This window comes from Puma concolor, chromosome B4 (genome assembly GCF_028749965.1).
Source record: "Puma concolor isolate L17-30 chromosome B4, mPumCon1.1.hap2, whole genome shotgun sequence".
In the NCBI taxonomy this organism is placed as follows: domain Eukaryota; kingdom Metazoa; phylum Chordata; class Mammalia; order Carnivora; family Felidae; genus Puma; species Puma concolor.
In genome coordinates, this window is record NC_141673.1 from 71,921,331 (window position 1) to 71,947,057 (window position 25,727).

Below are 25,727 nucleotides of genomic sequence, written 5' to 3' on the forward strand. Positions count from 1 at the left end.
TGTCTCTCTCTGTCTCAAAAATAAATAAATGTAAAAAAAAAAATTTTAAATGTAATGGTCAAAGCAAATTTTATGGGAAGTTGCCTAATGAGCTATCTTAAAATGAGGGAGTTAGCTATGGAGAATATTGTGGGGAACTGAGCTCCAGGCAAAGAACAGCTAAACTCCTAAATCCGCAGTATTGGAGTGGTTCAAGGAAGAGTAAGGAAGGACATTGTGGCTGGGGTGAAGGGTGGTATATAGGAAGTAACTGGAGGAGAATTTTGTAGGTCCCTGTCAGCCATTGTGAGAACTTTGCATTTATTCAGAATCAAAAAGACGGATTTGAGCAGAGGAGTCACCTGATTTGAGCTAATTTTTAAAGTAAGTTGAAAAGGATCATTATGATTGCTGTTGAGACTAAACTCTAGAGAGCAAGAGTTGGAAACAGAGGAGATCTACTTGGAGAGGTATGGCAGTGATAGAGATGAGAAATGACAGTGGCTCACACCAGAGCTGGGAGCACCAGGTTGATACTTAAAAGTCAATTTGCTTTTGAAGGAACTAGGACATTTGCTAACACATGAAATGTGAACTGTAAAGAAGAGGTTGACTGTTTTTGGCTGATCAACTTAGATCGTATCAGCAGATTTTAAGGGGTTGGCAGTTGAATTTTGGTGTGATGTGTGAAATGTAAGACGTTAAAGTGAAGATGTGTAAACAGCTTATATACACAAGCCTGGAGTTGAGGAGAAGGATCTGAGCTGGGAGTGATCGTTGTTGATAGGGAAGCATAAAGGTAATGTGAGCCCAAAAAGTTCAGCATTAAGTGGAGACCTAGAAACCAAGAAGGGGGGAAAAATGATACTGCTAAATCAAGGAAGACAGAGACTGAGAACTGGCCATTGGGTGATGTCCACATGAGCTGCTTCATGGAGGGTGGGGCTGTGAGAGCAGAGGCAGTGAGAGACCATGGTCATGGATGGCTTTTTCAAGGAGAAACAAGACAGTAGCTGGTGGGGAAAGTGAGATCTAAGGAAAATTCTGTTAAAGAGGGTAATTATGTATGTTTGTATATTAATGAGAATGAACTAATGGAGTACTTCTCCAATTAGCTCTAGTAAAGGACCAGTCTTTTCTAAAATTTCTGATAATTTAAATCGATACTTGTACAAAATGATGGAAATGATTAGAAAAAAAAACATTCAAAATGACAAAAACCTTCAAAATGTAAGCCAATTCTATGGAAAAGAGTGTGGCAGATCTTCAAATTAAAAATACAGAGATGCCTGGGTGGCTCAGTCAGTTAAGTGACCGACTTTAGCTCAGGTCATGATCTCACGGTTTGTGGGTTTGAGCCCCTCATTGGGCTCTGTGCTGATGGCTCAGAACCTGGAACCTGCTAGAGATTCTGTGTCTCCCTTGCTCTCTGCCCCTCCCTTGCTTGCACACACACTCTCTCTCTCTCTCTCTCTCTCTCTCTCTCTCTCTCTCTCTCAAAAATAGACATTAAAAGAAATAGACATTAAAAAATTAAAAAAAAAGAAAAATAGAATCATCTGATCCAGCAATACCACTCTGGGCATATATGCCAAAGAACTACAAACAGCCTTGAGATCTCTGTACAGGCCTGTGGCCATCAGCATTTATTCTGTATAGCCAAGACGTGGAAGTGTAACCCAAGTGGCCATCAGTGGATGAATGAAAAAACAATGTTATATACACATACAATGGAATATTATTCAGCCTTAAAAGGAAGTTATGACACATGCTACAATGTGGGTGAACTTTGAGGACCTTATGCTAAGTGAAATAAGCTGGTCACAGAAAGACAAGTGATGCATGATTTTAATTATATGAGATATATAGAGTAGCCGAATTTATGGAAACAGAAAGTAGAATGGTGGTTGCCAGGGACTGGGCGGGGGAGGGGAGAGCGAATGGGGAGTTAGTGTTTCAAGAGTTACAGAGTTTCAGTTTGGGAAGATGAAGAGCTCTGTGGATGGATGGCAGTGATGGTTGCACAACAATATGAATGCATTTTAATGCTACTGAATTACACACTTAAAATGGTTAAGATGGTGATTTTGTGTTGGGTATTGTACCACAACGAAAACAAATATAAGCCATTTTGACGTTTACTTTTGAGAAAATGCTAGCATGAGCAGGGAGGGGGCAGAGAGGGAGATGGGGAATCCCAAGCAGGCTTCATGCTGTCAGCACAGAGCCCCATGTGGGTCTTGATCTTACCAACCGTGAGAGAGATCATGACCCAAGCTGAAATCAGGAGTCCTTTGCTTAACCGACTGAGCCACTAAGGTGCCCCAATATAAGCCCACTTTTAACATTGATAAACATGAAATTACTGCCCAAATCCTATAAACGTTTCTAAATTCAGTATTTATTTTCAATTTCTCTACTCCTTGCAGTGACTAGTTCACAGACTGGCATCAGTGCATGGACCACTTTTTGGTTAGCTTTTTTTTGTTTTTGTTTTTGAGAGAGAGCACAAGTGGGAGAGGGGCAGAGAAAGGGGGACAGAAACTTGCTCTGGGCGGACAGCCACAATCCTGCGGCGGGGCTCGAACTCACGCACCATGAAATTATGATCTGAGTTTAAGTGGGTCGCTGAACTGACAGAGCCACCCAGGCACCCTTGGTTAGTTTTTATATATTAGAGACTGGAACAATGATGCTGTAGGAGAGAGGGGAGAATTGTTGGAGTGATGTTTGGAGCCATGAGAGTAATTGAGATCAAGTGCACAGAGGGATTGACTTTGACTAGGATCATGGATTTTTCATGTACCCTAACCGGTGGGAAGGTTGAGGACTGAGCACAGGTGCCCTTAGGTGGATAAAAGGAATAGTAGATAGTGAGCAGCTTCTCGTGTACATTTCCATTTTCTTGTTGAAAGTAAGAAAGTGATCACTGAGGCTTTGGATGAGATGAAGTAAACCGCTAAAAAAAGTGGGAGAGTGATACGAATCTTTGCATAAAAAACCAGAAGCATAGATCTATATTGTATTAATAGTCACTTCTTTAAAGTTTTCATCTTACTGTGTTTTCCCCATACAAGTATTCCCTCCCCCAGTGAAACTCAACATTTTAAAGGCAAGGGAAATTTCCTTCTTTTTGCATTCTACAGATCTTACTCAGCAGATATTCAGAAAATATTTGAGTGTCAAATGTAATCCCATTTCTGAATCAATATCTTTAAGTTGTGTGCATTTTCTCCACTGATATTTATGGTATTTAAATTACTGTGATACTGCAATTGGGTATGTACGAATCATTTCTTTGTGTATTTTTTTGTTTGTTTAAGCATTGCCACCACGGGCTATGTGTAAACAAAGAAATGGAAACACGTCCTGTAGATGGTGAATGGGGACCATGGGGACCTTACAGCTCTTGTTCAAGAACATGTGGAGGTGGAATCAAAAGCACAAGCAGGCTCTGTAATCGCCCCGAGTATGTCTTTTTTATGTCACTGTAAATTAAGATTATCTCAAGGCACCAGAAAGTAAACATCAGTTTCATTCACTTCTATACTGGAGGAGGTCAGTCTGTAAGTTTCTGAGATTTAGAAAACTTCTGGAATACTTTGAGCCCTATTACCTTATATCTTGGTAGACTCAAACCTTTAAAAAATATATATATATTATTTATTTTAATAATAATATACATATAATTATTTAATAACTTTAAAATTAATGATATATATAACTAATATATATAATTATATGTATTATATATATAATATATAAATATTTATATATTATATAAATATATATATTAACCAGCTTAGTCTTTTAGAATATGAATTTAAGAGCTTTTTTTCTGATTTAGATTACATTTGAGGAATAGTGGTAAAAATGAAATGACAGTAATATAAGGGCATTTTAATACTGTGTTTCCATTGAAATCCTGGCTCCTTTAAACTGTGTGTTGACTCTTCTGGATAAAATCTGTACCTTCATGACCAGTTGTTACTCTTTTGTGTAATTTGACATGTCATATTTTCTTTCTCTGCTTCTCATAGATGCATCAGTGTCTTTAGCTCAAATAAGTACTGAAGCATATGTTCCCCCTCCTCAAAATCTTTAAAAGAACATAGAGATTCCATAAAGATTTTTAAGTACTGTGTCTGTTGTTATGATAAATTGGTAAGCAATAAAGAATTTTTGATGCAGAGATGACAATACTCTGAAATGACTTCGATCATTGGAATTCCAGAATAGCTAAATTATGCTGGAAGTTTTCATATTTACAAAATGCTGACAAAACAAATTTTTATTTTCCAGTGTAAGTTGAAATAGAGATGGATGGATATAGATAGCATGAAACTCGTGGAAGTGAGCGATAAATAGTATACACAAAACAATGATGCCTGGATATTTCTTTAACACGGTATAATCTGGATTATCTTTGGTTCGCTATGTTTGTTTTTCACCCCTCAAATGAACAAACCCTATTCTGCAATTTTAAACCAAATTCCCATCAATTAGTTCCTTGTGAGTTAAGTCATGAATAAGCTATCATTGCTGCCCTCCAGACCACAGTGTCCATCTTAAGATGAATGTCTTTACAGTTCATTAGCCATACAATTGCTTGAAAACCATGTAATATACTTCTGTTAAACAGGAAGTGTTAGTGGGACATAATTAGTTTTCCAGATCCTGGAACAGAATGGAACAGTTTGAGAAGTAAATGGCAGAAAGAATATTGTACTGATGTGCTTTAAAATGTAATGAATTTGACTAGGCCAAGAAACGGAGGAAAGTACTGTGTGGGCCGCAGGATGAAATTTCGATCATGTAATACTGATTCATGTCCAAAAGGCAAGCAAGACTTTCGAGAGAAGCAGTGCTCTGATTTTGATGGTAAACATTTCAACATCAATGGTCTTTCCCCTAATGTGAGGTGGCTTCCAAAATACAGTGGGAGTAAGTAGTTAGAATATTTTTTTGATGTAAAAATTTCTTGAGACCTAGGAACACACAGCTGTATTATTGTACACCAAAAATTTGACTTTTTCTTACAGTTGCCATAAAAGATCGCTGTAAACTCTATTGTCGGGTTGCTGGAACCACAAACTTCTACCAGTTGAGGGATAGGGTTGCCGATGGTACTCCTTGTGGAACTGAAACTAATGACATCTGTGTTCAAGGCCTGTGTCGGGTAGGTAACTTATATTGAAAATGACTTTGAGAATATTTTTCTTTTTCTGTAACCAGATATTACTTCTGTAGCATCAGAGTACAATTCTGGAATTCTCATGAATTCCAGTGCAGTGCCCTTTAGTGATATCACCCTATCTTTAGGAATATGGTCAAGAGACTATGACTAAGGAATTCTCTGTCATCCAGAGTGACTCACAAAACATTAACATAAGCTTGCTAAGGGGTGCCAGGGTGGCTTAGTAGGTTAAGTGTCTGACCAGCTCAGGTCATGATCTTGTGGTTGGTAAGTTCAAGCCCTGCGTCAGGCTCTGTGCTGACAGCTCAGAGCCTGGAGCCTGCTTTGGATTCTGTCTCTCCTCCTTCTGCCTTTCCTCGGGTTGTACTCTCTCTCTCTGTGTCTCTCAAAAATGAATGAATGTTAAAAAAAATTTTTTTTGAAAAGGTTGCTGATTTTGTTTTGCTTGAGGTATGCGAAATCAAGATGAGGCATGAGATCGGCTTCTTCAAAAGATAGAAAATATTAGGACACAGGGTTCTAAAGTCCTTTTTGCTACTTGAAATGAGACCCTTTCTGGTGACCCCTCCCCCGTTGGTTAGTTGATGGTACTCCCCCCTCCCTCTTTTCATCCTTGTCCTTCACTTCCCACGTGCATCCAACAGGCATTCACTGAGTATCTACTAAATACTGGATACTGTTCTAGTTACTACTCAAAGATAGTCCCAGGTTAGTAGGGGAGAGACATGTAAATAATTCAAATGCAGGACTTTGGGATCATGTACAGGGTGCCGTAGGGATCTTGAGGAAGGGATGTTGTGTGAGAAAAGGGTGTAAGTGATTCAGAGAACCCTTGTGGAGGGTGTGAGGCTTAAGCTAATTGAGAATGAGTAGGTTGTAGTAAAGGTGAGGAAGTAAGGGTTGGACATAGGGATTGGCTATTACATGCACTTCTTGTCTGAAGTCCTGAAGGTCCCTGGAAAGAATTTGGAGTTGAGTGAGAGATGCGATTTGATCTATCTGCATGTTAGAATCTTCATAATCCAGTGGTTTAGGAGAAGATTGGAGATAGGTCAGCTGGTTAGGATTCTGGGTGAGAAGCAGATGAGACCCTGAATTAAAGCACATACATTACAGATGGTGATCTTAAAAAACAGTGGGTTTGAGAATTAGGATAATGAATTTGGTCTAAAGACTACAAATGTAATATGAACTCATTCCTTGGGTTAAGGCAGAACTTGAGAGGACTAATTTTCTGTTAGCCAAACATCTATTACCTACCAGTTACCTGGATGATAAAATGCTTTGCACCCAAAGGTCTGATGAGATGTTCAAAGAAAAGGAAAAAATAACCTGGAGGCTAGAAAAGGGGTACTCTGTGGCCTGAGAAATAGGTTTTATCTAAATTAGCAGGAAGTCCTATACAATGGAAAAACAATGATTATCTGAACTTATAGATGCAGATTACTTTCAGAAAATATCTGGTCAAAATTTGGGAAATACTCTGTGTATAAATTTGAGTAACCTCATGAAATTTTTTTTGATCATTAAATTTTAGGAGTATTCTAAAGAACAAAGAGTTGTTGCAGTGTCTGCAGATGACAGTATCTGCATAGAGAACTGTGCTTGTTCTTAACCCCTGGATCAAACCATTCACTCTCACCTTTATCAAATCACTCATTCTTTACATAAACACATTCTTTACATAAACTTATTTTTCTGGTTATTAATTTTGGAGAAGTAAATTTTCAAATGTACTCTATTCCCAGAGTTCTAAGATTTTGAGTTAAAAAAAAAAATCACAAAAAACATCCCGTTGAAGTTATTTTAAATGTGCTCCTTAAATCAGATTTTTTTTGTTTCTTTGAATTAATTTCTTTAAAAAGTGGCTTAAATGGATGGTGGACATAAGAATTATTGTCCATGTTTGTTACAACACAGATTCCTAGTTTTTACCTCCAAGGATTTTTAATTCAGAAAATCTGGGATCTGCCTTTTTAAATGCCATCCCGTGTGATTTTGATGCAGGAGGTATGTGGATGACCCTTTGAACCTTTTTTTTTTCAACCATGTGAAAAGGTGTGTGAAAATATTGATGTATAACAAAATCAATAGATCCTCTGAAAAATCCTATTGTATCGAATCACCTATTAATTGAAAGAGTACTTGTGAAAAGTTTGTAAGGCATCATGCTTATAATGAGTCATTTTTATAATCTTGGTTGTAATGGTTATTTTGAAGCAAGCTGGCTGTGATCATGTGTTAAACTCCAAGGCCAGGAGAGACAAATGTGGAGTGTGTGGTGGGGATAATTCTTCATGCCGGACAATGGCAGGTGTCTTCAACAGTGCTCATTATGGTAAGCTATGTATTTTTCTAATTTTCTCTCATATGTGGTGTAAAAATGGAATATAATCAATTTCACTTCTCTTTAAAATTAGTAGGAGAATATATCATATTTTCTATTCTGAGACTTTGCTAGGACAATCTTTTCCTTTTTATGGTAGCAAATGTAGTTCTGTAGAATTTTCTTTGCAAAATGAAAAATGTATTTTTTACAGTTTATCAGCCTTAAATTGTGTTCAAACAGTTAAGTTAGTATGAATTGCTTCAATTAAAGCAGTATAATTTAAAACCAACACTTTGTTTTTATCTGTATGAAAAGTATAGTACATTTTACACTCGGGTGATGCTTATGAATCTCAATCACTAGATTTGACATTATTTTTGTGGTTAAGATCCATTATTTTATAGGAGCCACACACATTTGATCCAGTTAAAAATGGCACATTTATCAGTTTGGTCTGTATCCACTGAAAAACAATTTTTTTTTTGTAGAAAACCACATGTACCACATTAGGATCAAATATATAGCCTTGCCAAAATTGTATTATGAATTAGTTTGCAAATGGAAAAAGATGTTAAATTCATTTGTACAGTTGTAGCCTTTGTCACATTTCTGCCCCCTGGTGGTAGCCTTTGTCTTTCACATTTGCAATACCTAGAAATTGCTTTGTTGAAAAACGGTAACTGCAAAGACCTGAGTAGTGGTGGTAGTAGGAATATTTTATAGTGAAAAAATTAATTAAAAATGTTTCTGGTAGGCTGTTGGCTTAAAACCAATATGCATGTAGTGTATGTAGTTTCAGACCATTTATCACTTTATTTTTAAAATCTGATCCCCTAAAGGGAAATAGATAAAGGTACTCTAAAAACATGCAAGGTAATCTATCAGGGCTACAAACTTAATCTTTGATTTTTATCCTTTATTCATTTTGAGAGAGAGCACGTGCAAGCACATGTGGGGCAGGGGCAGAGAGAGGGGAGAGAGAATCCCATGTAGGCTTTGCACTGCCAGTGGGAGCCTGATGCTGGGCTCGAACTCCTGAACTGTGAAATCATGACCTGAGCCAAAACCAAGAGTCAAACACTAAATGAACTGAGCCACTCAGATAGATGCCCCAAATTTAATCTCTTAAGACTTCCTAATTTTGTTCTATATTTAACAAAGTTAGTATATGAGAAAAATCACAAGTTTTTTTCCATGTATTAAATAGAAAGAAAAACTAATAAGGAAAAGGAACCACTTATAATAATCACTAGAGCAAAATTAATGGCTCACTCTAAACCCGAGAGTATTTGGAAAACTATGTAGTAGCAATGTTTATGGTGTAGGGAAAACGCTTCTAATATACACTATTTTCTCATCTTTTGAGCAGTGCCAGTATTGTTAAATTTGGTCTCATAAAGTAGAAATATTTTAATTTCCTTAAAATAAACGTTTTACTTCTGCCATGATAATGTATTAGTGGACTTTTAAGAATAATGTAACATTTTGGAGGTAGCTACAGAAATTCCTGCTTACAGTAAAAACTAAATGGTTAAAAAATGTTATTAACTTTATTTTGCTGTGCACTGAATCTCTGTGTAAATATAGAGCAATGAGCAACTATTTTCATCTCTTCCAGATTTTTGAATAGCATTTGAAACCCTGATTTTTTTTCCCATTAGAAAATAGAAAATCCAAAAGTATTCGTCAAATTTAAAAATGAATATGTTCTAAATATCTCAGGAACTAGAATCCTAATTTCCATTCTCATTCTACATTCAGAATTTTAGAAGAAAAATTAGGAAGTGTACTTTAAGATTCCAAATTCAGGATATTTCTACACAACAGTGTTTTCTCAATCCTTAGTAACTTGTGGTTTCTACAAAAAAAAAAAGGTTCAAAAAGAATAAACACTGTATCATTTTTTGAAGATGAAATTAAGTCTGACTATACTATTCAGATTTTTCAGTCACTCAGTAATAGCCTCTGGGCCATCAGCTTGTGAAAATTAACACGCATAAAATTATATTGCAGGTTATAATGTTGTTGTCAAGATTCCCGCAGGAGCAACAAACATTGATATTCTTCAGCACAGCTATTCTGGAAAACCAGAAGATGACAATTACCTTGGTAAACATTTCTAGTAAATAGCAGCCAATATGTGATTTGTGTGCAATTTCATGGAGGTCTGCGGTTGATGTGAATTCTTGGAAGGCAAGAAGAGCCCCTTGAGCAAACAGGCATTTCAGTTCATACTCGGCTCAAGTCATCTGACTCCCTGAATGTTTTCCTCTTGAGTTATATGCTAGATCTTCTTTTTTAGAGTGCACACACAAATGGGGGAGAGAGGCAAAGGGAAAGAGACCATCATAAGCGGGTGCCATGCTCAGCACAAAACCCAAAGTGGCACTCCATCCTACAACATGAGGATCGTGACCTGCGCTGAAATCAAGAGTCAAACACTAACTTGACTGAGCCACCATAAGGCTCCTTAGATCTTAATGTTACAGACACTGAACAAAATTCTGAAAAATTTGCTTTATCCCCATAAGAGCGTTTTATATAACCAAAGGTTATATTCAGTTAAAGTTGCATGTATATTTAGAATATAAAGATACCAAATTCAGGATATTTCTCCACAACAGTGTTTTCTGTTAGATTTAGAATATAAAATCTTTTTATCTAAAATTATAGACTTCTTTGGGGTTAAATGTTCTTTAAAGAGTTTCATTGAATGTTTTAACCACGTATCAAAAGTACTTAGAGACTTGAAAAAAAAACTTCTGTTAAAGCAAGACTGAGAATTGATTTCAGACTTTTAAATGTTAATAAATATATTCACAGTATGTTGTCCTTCAACTACTTCCAGGGTATAAACTTTGTTGTTTATTTTTGGAAATTAGCTTTTGGCTTTAAAGAATTTCGCTTAGGCCCAAAGAAAAGAATGCTTTACAAATCCTTTACCTTCTGTCTGGGAGATACCTTAATATTGACTTACCCCAACTCACCACGCTGGAATTAAGGGATGGTATAGAGCTGATACCGAAAGTATCTGTTTCACAATAATGTGAAATACTGGCCCAAGTTATCACTGCTTATAAGTAGGAATCTGAATCTATAACGAAGAGCTTATCTCAGGACTTAAATTGACATTATAAAGTAAATGCAAAGGGAACAAGTGCTTCATGGATGCAGATTTTCCTTTTGAGTTAATGAAAAAATTTTACAATTAGAGGTGGTAGTTGTATAACATTGTGAATATAATGCCATTGAATTGCTCAATTTAAAATGGTTAATTTTAGAGACGCTTGGGTGGCTCAGTTGGTTAAGTGTCCGACTTGGGCTGGGGTCATGATCTCACGGTTCATGGGTTCAAGCCCCGCATCGGGCTCTGTGCTGAGCTCTTGCTCAGAGCCTGGAGCCTGCTTCAGATTCTGTGTCGCCTTCTCTCTCTGCCCCTCCTCCACTTGCACTCTGTCTCACCCTGTCTTTGAAAAAAAATAAATTAAAAAAATATATATAAAATGGTTAATTTTATGTTCAATCAATTGCCCCTTTGTAAAAAATGCAAACAAAATTTCTCAAAGAAAATCAAACCTAAATATTTTGATATTTTCCTTTTTCATTTTGTTGCATTTCTTTTCCTTTGCCAAAAATAGTACCTAGGTGCATGTACATAGATATATATGCAACCATATTGTAGATATTTAATATGCTGCTCTTAGGTTCCAAATGTAGATATTTGTATCTTCCTAGGAATGGACAACAGGTTCTGCCTAAGTTTAAAAACTAGAAATGTTTACCAATAAGGTATCAATATACTTTATAAGAGAGGTACTAATGGGACTGTCAAAGTCTAACTTGAGCAAATAGGTGAAATTATTAGAAGGGATTTGGAAGCATATTTATAAAATCAGCTTTGGTAACCAAAAGTAGTAAAATGTATATGTTTTTTTTTCGCAGTAAATTTTATTTCCCTTAATTATAATATGACTGAAAGTTCTGTAAAGGGACCTATCCACTTTGGATAAAGTACAAACTCATTAGAGGAATTTTCATTTTAGAGGATATGTCTAGAGCTTTACTGGTTTTTCATTGGACTCAGGAAAATATGAAGACAGTCATTGTAGTCATACTATGGACTATAGTCCAAATTTATTTGGCAATAATCCCTTCAAGATTGCTTTGTCCAGGGGTGTTGTATTCATTAAGAAGTCTAGCCCTCGGTAACTTGTGTGCTTTGGGTGAGGTTCTCTGGAGGGCCACACAGATGTTTTCTGGAAAGCTTATTGTTCTACTGAAAAGTATATAAGTAAAGGAAGCAAAATAGTGCTTGATTAGTACAGAGTTTTTATTAGCATAACACTTGAAATATTAGACATCCTCTTGAAAATTAAAAAACACAGTGCTTTACAACTTACATGTTTCTACAAACATTTTCTATATTTGATCCTGATTCAAAAGACTATGAAGTAGGAATTAATATTCCTGGTGCAGTTAGGAAACTAAGCAACTGGTTTGTCCAAGATCACATAGAACCATATGAATATAAACCCTCTCAGGCCAAATTTGGTTCATCTTACTACCCTACTACTGTGGACACCAGGCCAGTTTAGATTTTAAAAGTAACTAATTGTGAGTATATACTATACTACTTTATGTATATACAAATATATAGTGGATAAATATACACATACATGTATTTGATATGCTTATATTAACACCTCAATGGGAATGAGAACACGGGGCATGAACAGAAGGGGAGATAGGAGTATTCTGGAAAGCAGTCATGTACGTGTGTCAGTAGCCATAGTGCCTCTCCATGAAAAAGATCCAGACATTTATACAGAGAATAGTATGGCCATTGGATGGCCTTTTAGAATATAGACTCCTAGAATTTTATAGCTTTGTATATTTTTTCCAAGACAAGTATAAATGGAACACTACAGCAGTCTAGATGTTCTTTCTTGCCTCACCATCCATGATCAAAACTGATTGAGCTGATGTGTCTTCTGGGTCTATGATTTCTGTTTTCCCTCTTCCTGTATGTCCCCTCTAAAACTGCAGGCCTCATGAAAGATGATCTCAGGGTGAATTTAATATCCTAAACTGATAGGCTATAGTTTTTCCCTAAGTATGGATTAGATAACATATTACAGTAAAATAAAATTTGTTTTACAAATTAATTTACATTAATTTCAGAAAAGAACTTGAATTTTAAAGTTTAAATATTGTGCTGTTGACTGTACTGTTTTTCTATTTCATGGGTGCTATTCTTTTACAGCATTATCTGACACTCAGGGGAATTTTCTTTTAAACGGGAATTTTGTTGTAAGTATGTCAAAAAAAGAAATCAACATACAAGGAGCTATTTTTGAATACAGTGGTTCAAACAGCTCAATTGAAAGAATTAATAGTACTGATCGGCTGGAGGAAGAAATTGTTCTGCAGGTAAATTCTCAGGGGTCCTTAATAAGACTTAGTTTTAATCCCGTTAGTAAGTTGATGGTTAAGGGCTTTGCGTTTATTAAATATAATAATGATGTCTTTCAAGAATATATTTTTATGAATTAATTATATGCTCCTGTGTGTTTTTGAGGTTTTGTGTGTGGGTAATTTATACAACCCTGATGTACGATATTCCTTCAATATCCCTGTGGAAGAGAAGAGCGACCTGTTCGCTTGGGATCCCCATGGACCATGGCAAGACTGTACCAAGATGTGTCAAGGTACCCTGGAATTAAGTAAAGGAGGCAGAAATGTGTGTATGCTGATATAACTTGGGATACTTTGGGGGCTGTCTGCCTCTGGAATTCCCCAACTGTCTACACACACACACACACACACACACACACACACACACACACACACCCCACCATCAAAAAGACACACAAAGGTTTCTTTTATCTCTGACTTTTCTCCCCACTCATTCTTATACTTAACAGCCTTTTCTATCTCTACCTTTTCAGGCATTTTCTCTTACTGCATTTTTTCATTCTTTCTCTGTCACAAGAAATGTCTCTAACTTGTACATTCATCCCCCCCTTATGATGGAGGATACATTCCAGAAGACCTCCACTAGATGCTTGAAACTGAGGATGGTATCTAACCTCTTAGGTGCTATGTTTTTTTTCCTATACATGCATACCTATGATAAAGGTTAATCTATAAATTAGGCACAGTAAGAGATTAACACTAACTGGTAATAAAATTGAACAATTACAACAATATACATTCGACCCTTAACACACGAATTAGGAGTACCAACACCCACGCGGTTAAAAATTGATATATAACTCTTGACTACTAATTTTAACTAATAGGTTACTCTTCATTGGAAGCCTTACTGATAACAAGCAGTTGATTAACATGTATTTTGTATGTTACATGTATTATATGCTGTAGTTTCACAGTAAAGTAAGCTGAAGGAAAGAATGTTAAAATCATAAGAGAAAATACATTTATGGTACAGTAGTGTATTTATCAAAAAAAAAAAAAAAAGTGAATGGAGCCATACAGTTCAAGCCTATATTGATCAAGGGTTACCTGTACTTAAAAGTTCTGTGAATGTTGTTGCAAACTTTATTGTACTGTACTCCCCCTCCTTGTGGTGATGTGAGGTGATAAAATGCTTTTGTGATGAGATGGAAGTGAGGTGAATGCTGTAGGCTTTGTGACAGCATTAGGCTATACTGACCCTTGCCAAGGTACATTAGAAGGTGGATCACTTCTGGACCACAGTTGACTGCAGGTGACTGAAAGTACAGAGAGCAAAACCAAAGATGAGGGGTAGTATTGTATATGGTTTCCCTCTCCTCCATTCCCCTCCATACACTCTCCTAATAACCTGTCTCCTTCCAGTGTTAGGGGTCTGACATTCTTCCGTTCCTCTGTCTTCCTTCCATGAACACAGGGAAATATATTTTGTACTGATGGCATGAATCCCTGAAAGAGGAATAGTTTGAAATGGAAAAGCCAGGGGCACTTACAGTAGGGAAAGAAAATGAAGAGTGGGGTCTTTGGGAAATCTGTAATCGTGTATACTTAATGGTGTAATACTTTAAAAATCAGTTAAATTTGAGGGACTACTTTGTTTCAAAGTAAGACCCCAGTCCTGCATTCAAGTTTTACCTTCTGGTGGATGAAACCAGCACGAGTAGATTTTCTTGGCTTACAGTAGTGAATGTAATGTGACAGGTATGCACAGAGAGCCACAGGAAAGGTGGAACAGGCTGTGAGGAGATTCAGCCTGAAGGTGCAGGGAAATTTAATGCACTGGAAAGTAGTTCTCACAGGGCCTAGAGAAAAGGTTTGAGAATTTAGGGGAGCAGTGATTCAGAGGAGGGGGGTTCTTAGAACCATATGGAAATGAGCTGAAATAAGGTGGGTTGCCAGAGGCAGTAGCCATAGAGGTGATGGGAATGTGAGGGACACACTAACAAACTGACCTCAAGGTACCGAGGAAATGGTGGTGTCCTCTTCGGAAAAAAATCACAGACTTGGTCCTGTGATGCTGGGATAGTGGTACTCAGAATGCTTGCATGGGAACAGATGTTTTTGTCAGGACAGCGTCTCTGGAGGGAGGCTGCTGTAGATGGTGCAAGACTGACTAGGATAAACACTGGAAGGAGGAACAATAGTGACACAGGAGGAGACATTGATTTTGACAGAGGGACCCTAGATTTGCCTTACAGAAGGGAATGGAGATTTGGGAAGCAGGGAACGGCATTGCAGCACCCACTAGGCATGCTGGGCTGTGGCAGTAGATATGGGGAGCTAGGAACAAGCACAAACATCAGGTAAGTGAAGGAACCTTCTAAAATGGCGGGGGGGCGGGGGGGGAGGGACATACCAAGTAAAGAACAGCAAGCTCCAAATGGAAGGTTCAACAAGACCTGATGAAATGGTTTGGGAGTCTGAACTGCACAGAGGTCTCTTAAATAATGTTGTGCTAGAGGGGAAAAGCTATTAGTTGATTTGCCACATAGTGTACTATGATGATATTCCCTCTTTATGTGTAACTTTTTAGTTTGTCTAAAATGAAATTCCTTCAGTCTTTTCTGTGTATGGAATGTCCTCCGTTCCCAGACTTTGTGAGAGCTATAAATTTCATCTTCATATTTTCAAGTACATTACTTAATCTGTCCGTTTCAATTTTCCTGTACTTTTTCATCTGTTATTGTGGCCCTCTTTTCTCTTGCTCTAATTCGGTTGTGTTGCTTTTAGTCCTGATACATGGCTACCCTCTTGAACTTCTGCTTCATTGTTTTTCTGGGATTCTCTTTTACTTTGTGTTGGAGTTCTGGTTTTCTAAATCCCATGAATTGAGGCACCTGGGTGGCTCAGTTGGTTAAACGTCCGACTTCAGCTCAGGTCATGATCTCACAGTTCATGAGTTCAAGCCTCACGTCGGGCTCTGTGCTGACAGCTCAGAGCCTGGAGCCTGCTTCCAATTCTGTGTCTCCCTTTAGAAATAAAAAAAAATAAATAAATAAAATAAATAAATAAATAAATAAATCCCATGAATTCTTTTACTTCCCCACTGGTGGAACATATTCCTCAGGATATTCTTGAGAAACAAAGGTAGTTGTTTTTTGTTGTGGTGGTGGTGTGGTGTTATGGTGTTTTTTTTGTTTTTGTTTTGTTTTGTTTTTGTTTTGAGACCTTTTTTATCTGAAAGTAGCATTATTCTACTTTCACATTTGATCAGTTTGGGATAAATTGTAAGTTAGATGATTGTCCTTTAGAATTTTGACAGTCATCTTTTCTGATTGCCTGTGTTTCTATGTGACACTTTCCACTGTGGTAGTTTTGTGGCTCCTCTCTAATTCTAATGGTATGAAATTTCGGGACAATTGGCCTTGATGTTGGTGTTTTTTTTCTCATCTATTTTCTTAGGTCATTAGGATGGCATTCACATTTGGAAATGGATTCTTTCACTTGAGAAATTTTACTGCATAATTTCTTTGATAATTTCCTCACATTAAATTTTCTCCTCCACTTTTCTGAAATGTGTATATTTTGGACATTCAACCTCCTCGACTGATCTGAATTTACGTGGTTAATGTTTTTGCTCATAACCTCTTGATTTTGTTTCATAAATGTGTAATATCTGTGTCTCTGACCATATTAATCATAGTCTTTAAATTTTCTCTCTGACCTGTTTCATTTTAGTCTTTGTTTTTATTTTGGTCTCTTTTGTGTTAGTGGATTTCCTGAAATGTCTGCTGATACTTTGCTGTTGATATTTAAGGCTAAAATGCTACAAGTTCTGTGTTGGTCAGACCTCAAGTCTGTAAGACCTCATTATAGAGTAATGGATCACAAAATGACCCTTTCATGTGTCATTGGGGAGAAGCCCCACATGTCATTGTCAGTTGATTTTTGGGGGGCTAAAGAGCCTCTCAAGAGAGGAATCTTTTCGTCTTCAAATGATCAGCAGGGAGACTGTGGAACCATAAATTTGGCTCAATGCTGGAGGGAAATGGAAAGAAAGATTCCAGTAGGCCTGGTTCTCCTCATTCACTATGGAGACTTTTACTTAATTCCCCCTTTGTGGGCACAGTACTTCACCAACTTCCCTAAGCTATGTCTGTGTCCTTAAGTTCACCTCTCTAGAGCTTTGCTACCCAATAGGGTAGCCACCAGCCAAATGTAGCTCACCCATTGAAATGTGGTATAAGTGTAAAATGCCAATGGATTTTGAGAACTCAGTATGAAAAAGCTGTAAAATATATTGTAGTTTTCATATTCATAAAATGATATTTTAGATATTTGAGGCTAAACATAAATTTTCATTTCGCCTATGTCTTTTTACTTTATTTAACGTGACTAGTAGAAAATGTGAAATCACACACATGGCTCACATTCTGTTTTTAATGGACAGTGCCACTCTTAACTAGAAGGGTAGGGGGTCTAACTGTTCTTTGTAAATACTTTTCAATCAGTTCTCCATTTTTTTCAGGCCTACCCCTCACACATTCACCTCTTCAGAGGAACTTAGTGTTTTCAATTCCTGGGACTTTCTTTTATTCTTTGGCATGAATGGTTAGTTTCTTTATTCATTTGTCCCCTCCATAGGCTTAAGTTTCAGCTTTCTTGGCTCTGTTAGTTGTATCCATCTACTTTTCATACTTAAAATTTGCTTTTCTTGCCTACTGTGTTTCTTTTTTTAATCTTTTTGTTCTTTTAGGTTAGTCCCTTTTCAAAATTCCTTATGGTTATTTCAGATGGTATTTAGGAAGGAATAAAGATAAACATGCATGTTCATGTTTAGCTAACGGGAAGCATACAGTTGAACTTTGATGAAACAGAAACTTGATCATGTCACTGACTGCTGAAAGTCTTCCTGTCTCCGCATTGCAGAAAGTGTAAAGTTCTGTCTACTCGGACCCATTATATCTCTTCTTAGTTTGCTTTTTCTGTGGCTATACTGCATACAACGAACCAGCAAATCCAATGGCTTTGAAAACCAAAAGTTTATTTCTTGCTCATGCTGTGTTTTAGCTGCTAATTGGCTATGACTCTTCTTAGCTTGGTATCTACATCCATGTCATTTTTAACTTAAGACCACCTTTTTAGGGCAGTTTTGGGTTTATAGAAAAATTGAGCAGAAAGTATAGAAAATTCACAAATTTTCACCTCCTCCCTCCCTGCAGTTCATCTATAAACATCTTGAATTAATGTGGCACATTTGTTACAATTGATGCATACTTAAAGTCCACAGTTTACGTTAGGGTTCACTATGTGTTGTGCATATTATGGGTTCTGACAAATTTTTAATGGTGTGTAGCCACTATTACAGTATCATGAAGAATACTTTGAGTGCCCTAAAAATCCCTCCATTCCCCCTCAAACTTGGCAACCAGTGGTCTTTTTATTGTCCATGTCTTTTCATTCATGATTTCAGGCTGAAAGATCACCCCACCTGTGGAAGGCTGTTTTAGAGACAGAGAGAAAAGGGAAAGTGAGCTGGGCAGAAACATATTATGGCTTTTAGCGCTTCTGCTTACAAGTGGAAAGGTCACAGACTTTTGCAGTTGGTTGGCATAAGCCAGTGTCCATGAACAAGGAAGTATATTCCTCCCAAAGGCAGTTGTAACATTGTAGCAAGTGGAGATGTACAATTTTCTTCTAGGGAAAAGGAAAGCAAATAATGGGGGACAGCAATGTACTACGTAGCATCATTGCCAACCCTGACCACTCATTTCTCCACTAACAACCACTCCAGCCATCTCTAATGCATTTCTTTCTCCTCCACATGTGGCCTGCCCTCCTTAAGTCTCTTTACTAAGCAAACTTTCGGTCTTCCAGGATTCAGCTTGCTTACTCTAGAAAGTCATTCCTGACTAAAATGCTAGTCTATCCTGTTGGAATTTTTTTTTTTGCTTTCTTAGCTAAATCCTTTAGGCTATTAGCAGAATTAAATAATCCTACAACATCTGCTTAAGAGAATTTTTCCTTTGATTTCTAATTTTCCTTTGACAATGGCCAAGGTCTTCATAGAAGAAAAATTGCCTGCGTTCGGAAGAGTGATCATATGGTGGTTTCTGATCAGAGATGTGACCACTTACCACTTCCATTGTTTGTGACTGAAAGGTGCAATACAGACTGTGAACTAAGGTAAAAAAAAAAAATGTGTAATATAATCGGTGTATGTGTAAAGTAACCAGGTTAAAATCCATAAGTGAACTAAGATGTAAAGCATCTAAAGCATCTAGTGCAGTGCCTGCTTGAATGGCCATGTATGTTAATGTCTATCCTTTGTCCCAGCTAATACAAAATTACAGGCTCGATAACTTATTGTGAAACTTGGCAAGTGAACTTGGCAGTTTATTCATAGTATTTGATGAATACCTCAAACTTCTATCTAGGAAATGGAAACAAATTTATAAAATATATAAGTAAACTCTAATCTTAAAATCCGTGCTTTGAAGATCTGAAACAATAAATTTTGTAGAATGGTGGTGAACTCATGAGCCAATAAACTTTTAAAGTTTGAGGATTGAAGAATTAGTAGATTGGTTCCTCAATCTTCCCAATATTTTGTCCATTAAACATTAAGAAATGTGATCCTAGATTATGGGGCAGGGGAGTTTCCACTTCTAAATTTCCTGTCTTTTGCGGGAGAGGGGCGTATTGGTCTTACCGTAAAGCTAAGAACAACCCCGTTTAGCGAGTGACCATTAAGATTCAGGGGTGGCCAAAACCTCTTGTTCAGCAAGAATGGTAATTTTTGTATATGTTGTTTAAAGACATAGTGGAAAGAACTGCTTGAAGAAATCTCATCCACTTGTGGAGTGAAGCACCAGGTAATCCTTGAGATGCTACTGGGAATTGAACTCCGTGAACTCTTTGCTTCATTATACTGGTGCACCCATATTGCTGGATAGATGGCTAGACTATATATAATTGGGATAGTTTGGCTAAAACTAGCAGATTCTTACTTGCAGAAAAAAAGTTTTCTCTGCAGACCTGTCTAAAAACAGAGTACAAGAATGAGAAATGGGATATGCTTTACAAAAACCTAGTTTTCCAACTTCTAAAGGCTTTGTCTTACTGATAGAGTCAGATTCCCAGATATTCCCTGATCATTTTGAGTGATTGCATAGTGAGATTCTACCTGATGAGTTAAATATATTCATTCTTAAACCTGCCACTAAGTAATTGGGTAATCTTGATCTAGACCAGTTGTTTGCAAAGGTTTTTTTGGGAAATCTTGGGGTTTCTTGGACCTACCTCCCAAACCACCACCAAAAGTCAGAATGAAGTCACCAGGTATAGTGCTGGCTCCCTGTCTCCAGCTTTAACCAGACAACCTCCATTTTTACATATTTAAAGAGTTAGATTTTATTTGTGGGGAAAATGATTTTTATCAAAAGTTCAGCATTTCTACCATGTGAACACATATCCCTAGGCCTCATTTTCTCATCTATAAAAATGGAAGTTTGGGTTTATCTCAGAATTTTTCATCGAAATTAATGGTATATCAGGTATCTTCAGGTGGCTTGTTCATCAATTTTAACAATTTTAAAAAAATGTATGCAAGAGTTTCTCTGAATCCATTTTTTAAAAAATTTTTTTCTAATGTTTATTTTTGAGACAGAGCCAGAGCATGAACGGGGGAGGGTCAGAGAGAGAGGGAGACACGGAATCCGAAACAGGCTCCAGTCTCTGAGCTGTCAGCACAGAGCCCGATGCGGGTTCAAACTCACAGACTGTGAAATCATGACCTGAGTTGAAATCAGACGCCTAACCGACTCAGCCACCCAGGTGCCCCTGAATCCATTTTTTTTAAACTGCATTAATTAGCATCCCTAAGTAAAATAACCTCCTTTTTTCTAGGTGGCACATCATTGGCAAAAGTGAATGCTCATCCCATTGTGGTCAAGGATATAGGTCCTTAGATGTTCACTGCATGAAGTATTCCATTCATAAAGGACAGACTGTTCCAGTAGATGACCACTACTGTGGTGACCAACTTAAACCTCCCACACGAGAACCCTGCCATGGTGATTGTGTCTTAACAAGATGGCATTATTCAGAATGGTCCCAGGTACAAATAACCAGTATTACTTAAGAAAAGTTGCCACTCTTTTCTTATTAAAAATTTGTTATTTAATTGTTATTTAATTATTTAATTATTAAAGTATATTTTTGTTAAAATCTTCATTCTTCCCATAGGTCACACTGTTTTCGTTTTGTTTTGTCAGTGTTCTAGGAGTTGTGGAGGAGGGGAAAGGTCTCGAGAATCTTACTGTATAAATAACTTTGGCCACCGTCTTGCTAACAGAGAATGCCAAGAGCTTCCCCGCGTGACGACAGAGAATTGCAATGAATTTTCCTGCCCCAGTTGGGCTACTAGTGAGTGGAGTGAGGTAACATTAAAAAGATGAGGCTAAGAACTGTTACAATTTTCTACAGGAAAGCTTTGTGCTCGAAGGCTTTAAAGAACTCCAAAGTAATTTGTTCTTGCTCTATAAATGTATTATCAAGGCAATAACAAATTAATGGTTCTTAAATTATTTAAATCATATACTATCTGGCAACGGTAACATTAGTGTTGAATATCTAACCATTTTCATAAGAAAGTCCCAGTGTTGACAGTACCCTGAGATATTTACATAACCTAAAGTTTAGTACCTTTTTCTAGAACAAATGGACAGCTGCAGTGGGATTGAGGTGGCTGATGTTACTTGCTGAATATCTCTGGAGCAGTGAAGGGAAACTGTCCTTAGAATGGTCTTTCAAGTACATATCAATGTGTGAATTGATTTTTTTTTTTTAAGGTATTTGTGTTAACTAATATTGAAAATAATCACTTGTATTTCAGTGTCATGTTACATGTGGAAAAGGAACAAAACAGCGGCAGGTGTGGTGTCAGCTGAATGAAGACCACTTGAGTGATAGTCTCTGTAATCCAAGAACCAAACCTGAGTCTCTAAGACCATGTGAGCTTCACGCGTGTGCTTCCTGGCAAGTCGGACCGTGGGGTTCTGTGAGTATATGAGAAGGATTTTCCTGGTTAAATTCATCTTTATAGAATAGCAGAACAATTATGGTGTCTTTACTCTTTCAATGGATGCAGCTAAATTTGGGTTGGCTTCTTGGAAAAATACCCTTAAAATGTGAACTGTTATCTAAACAAATTTTTTTAGTGCCAATTTCGCTGTGATAAATAGTTCAGCTTTGCTTTTGATTTCACTTGTTCACTAAAATGCTGCAAATTTATTCTTCAGCTTTGTTTAAATTCTAAATATTTTCATTGTCTGTGTCTTAAATTATCTTTACTGCATTTAGATAGAGTTAGGTTTTGTTGTTCAGAAGTTTTGCCAAACAGACAGCGAGGAATTTGCAGGATGAGCAGTGGTCAGGCTGGATGAAGATGGGCAGCCCATTAACCCATGCAGGTTGTCACTGTGGATAGGAAACCTTGTCTCCTCTTCATTCAACTTGATGATCATCTTTCATTATCTCTTTGAAGATAATTTAGTGTATTAAAAGCCATATATACATACACCAGGTAGATTTTGAAAATTATTTAGTTCTCTTAAATTGTATGAACTCTACCTCCAACATATCAAGACTCTATTGAAATTTTTACAAAGCTTTTATTTATTTATTTTTTGGTTTATTTATTTTGAGAGAGAACATTCCACCTCACGACCACAAGATTATGATCTGAGCCAAAATGAGGAGTTGGATGCTTAACCAACTAAGCCACCCAGGCACTACTTTACATAACTTAAGAATTTTTTTTTTTTAAGTTTATTTTGAGAGAGAGCAGAAATCGGGGAGGAAGAGGGAGAGAAGGAGGGAGAGAGAATCCCAAGCAGGCTCTGCACTGTCAGCTCAGAGTCTGATGCAAGGCTCGAACTCATTAACCAGGAGGTTATGACCTGAGCCGAAATCAGGAGTCATACGTTTAACCAACTAAGCCCTCCCTACATAACTTTTTAAAGATAGAACAGTTGTCCATTTTAACTTCAATATTTTATTATCTATATTAAATGGAATGATATATATGGATTACATTTGCTGATTTTGTGTGGAATCTGGTGTAAAGCACTAATAAGATCTGGAAGTATATTAACCATATTAAGAAAACGTATACAACTTTTGAACAATGGCGTTTGATAAGTGCTTCTATCCTTTCAGTGCACAGCCACATGTGGACGAGGGTATCAGATGCGTGCTGTTAAATGTGTCAATGAGCTACTCAGCGCAGTCTTAGATGACAGAGTGTGCCACGGAGCTAGTCGCCCAAGTGATAGGCAGGTAAAGGACACCTCTTCGTGGATAGTAAACAAAAAGTCTTGTTACAGGAGGATTCCTGTATTTAACTTATTTCATACATATTTTTTTCCTACTTCTATCCCTTGAAAACATGTTTGTGTACCTGTGTGTTGGAGAATTTATCTTTTTTGGTGTTGCCAGTTTTGTAGCTTTTTTTACACTTGATCTGCCACTGAATCACTCATTTGTTAGGGATTTTCCTTTGAAATGCACACGGATAGTGTCTATTGTGCATATGAAGTTCTAAAGTGTTTTGTACTACTTGAAAATAGTGTCCTGTGTTCATTCAGGATATTTCAGCTTAGTGCTAGTTTTGCTTCTTTCCTTTCAACCATCAGACAGGATGATCCAAACTTTATAATTCAGATTTATACTACCCACTGGGAGCCCTTGACAGTACTTTGTACTTCTGAAAAATAAAAACTTTTGCATCACTAACTTGTAATTCAGCTCTTTTTAAATTAGACGTGCAGAAGAAGAAATGAAGTATAGAATTTGACATAAATTAGAGTGATGAACTTACTGATATTTTGAGATGCATTTTTCTTTTGAACAGGACTGTTCGGTTATGCCTTGCCCAGTTATTCCTAAAATTGGGGCCACTTCATTGCCAGCTATTCCCATGGGAAAGATAGCTCAGTGGCGACATGGTTCTTGGACCCCAGTAAGTGAAATCCTTTAAGAAGTACAGTGTTCGTCTAAAAGCCTCCATAATACATCAAAATGGTTCCTTTAGGTTAGCCAAATGAATGTTACGCGTTCATTCTCAGGTAGTTTGATGAGTGGCGTGGGGTTCTGAAATGATGTAATGGCTAAATCCTGCTGTATCTTTTGGGAGTGCTGTGTCTCTGGGCAAGAAATGGAAGTTTTCTGGGTCTGTTTTCTAATCCACAAAAGGGGAATGATAATATTTATATGAAGCAGGTGTGAAATTAGGCTTTTTATCAGCCTTCATTTAAGCTATCCACATTTTCATGTTTTTCTAGACTGAAAACGTTAATGTCTTCGGAGTATATGGTTTGCTTTAATCTTACTTAGAAGCTATATTTGTAAGCTTCACGTATTCTCTGAATAATTTATGGGATCATTTAGACTCTGTTAGGTGTTTAAAGTTACTTAAAGTAAGCTGATTTTTAAATTTTTGTTTATTTTTGAGAGAGAGACAGAATATGAGTGGGGGAGGGGCAGAGAGAGAGGGCAACACAGAATCTGAATCTAGCTCCAGGCTCCGAGCTGTCAGCAAGAGCCCCTTGTGGGGCTTGAACTCACAGACTGAGAGCATGACCTGAGCCAAAGTTGGATGCTTGACTAACTGAGCCACCCATTCACCCCTAAAATAAGCTGTCTTATGAAATGTTTTCTGTATCTTTTTTAGCAAATAATAATCAGTATCCCAAGAAGGAGTATCTTGTTCTCACTGCAGATATCTTGTTGGTGAAATTTATGATCTGAACTGATCAGGGGGATTCATTGCTCTGACTCTACTTGACTCGGTTTACAATTTTTTTCCAAGAAGCATGTTTTAGACATTGGAGCAAAAGCTACTTGGGAGGGCTACTATGTAACCTGTTGGTATAATCCTTTTATTTTTTTAAGTGCTCTGTGTCTTGTGGACGAGGTAATCAAGCCCGCTATGTAAGCTGTCGTGATGCTTATGATGGAATAGCAGATGAATCCTATTGTGCCCATTTACCCCGACCTGCTGAAATATCTGTCTGTTTTAACCCTTGTGGAGAGTGGCAAACTGGGAATTGGTCACCTGTAAGTATTTTTAGGAGAAAAAAAATTAATATTTAGTATAATATAATTTACTACGTTACAAATGTTGGCTAAATTTGTGATCAGTGTTCAGCTTCCTGTGGCCATGGAAAAACAACTCGACAAGTTTTATGCATCAACTACCATCAGCCAATTAATGAGAATTACTGTGACCCTGCAATTCGCCCTTTGATCGAACAAGAATGTAACCTGGCAGCCTGCCCACCCGTGTACAGTCACTTTCCAAGTTCCTCTGAGCGGCCAAGCCGTTTTCCAGGCAGGAATTTTCCATTAACTCACAAACCAGAAGATAATCAAAATCAGAGGGTCCATCTGTCAATCAGTGGAAATCAATGGAGAACAGGACCGTGGGGATCAGTAAGCCGTCTCTATTGAGTTATATTAATTCTGTAATTTTGTTACAGCCTTTTATCAGATAGGTATGTAATGACATCAAATACTTTTAATGCTAAATTTATCTGAAGATCAATAGTTTAAATCGTAAAAGGATTAAGCGATTTTTGATGCAAATTACAAATCCCCAGAGTTCTCATTGAATTATACACTAATGTGATATTATGATTACAGAAGAATGCACTTAAAAACAATCTGGTTGGAGTGCATTATAATAAAAAGCTTCTAATAGGTTAAGACTGTGAAGAAAAATCAAACCTAGAAATTACGTGAAGA

The 25,727-nt window shown here is 37.1% G+C and overlaps 1 protein-coding gene across 3 annotated transcripts in view; it reads left to right on the forward strand.

Annotated features, from left to right (window-relative positions):
• ADAMTS20 (ADAM metallopeptidase with thrombospondin type 1 motif 20) overlaps positions 1–25,727 on the forward strand; it is a 180,713-nt gene that overhangs the window by 73,353 nt on the left and 81,633 nt on the right. For all 3 annotated transcript variants that reach the window (XM_086713618.1, XM_086713617.1, XM_086713616.1), the window contains exons 12-26: positions 3,303–3,448; positions 4,742–4,923; positions 5,022–5,158; positions 7,397–7,514; positions 9,519–9,614; positions 12,769–12,935; positions 13,084–13,213; positions 18,980–19,106; positions 20,829–21,039; positions 21,197–21,361; positions 21,817–21,981; positions 23,142–23,261; positions 23,836–23,943; positions 24,876–25,040; positions 25,125–25,415. In XM_086713618.1, the coding sequence (XP_086569744.1) occupies positions 3,303–3,448; positions 4,742–4,923; positions 5,022–5,158; positions 7,397–7,514; positions 9,519–9,614; positions 12,769–12,935; positions 13,084–13,213; positions 18,980–19,106; positions 20,829–21,039; positions 21,197–21,361; positions 21,817–21,981; positions 23,142–23,261; positions 23,836–23,943; positions 24,876–25,040; positions 25,125–25,415 (2,328 nt within the window). The remainder of the gene's footprint in view (positions 1–3,302; positions 3,449–4,741; positions 4,924–5,021; positions 5,159–7,396; positions 7,515–9,518; positions 9,615–12,768; positions 12,936–13,083; positions 13,214–18,979; positions 19,107–20,828; positions 21,040–21,196; positions 21,362–21,816; positions 21,982–23,141; positions 23,262–23,835; positions 23,944–24,875; positions 25,041–25,124; positions 25,416–25,727) is intronic.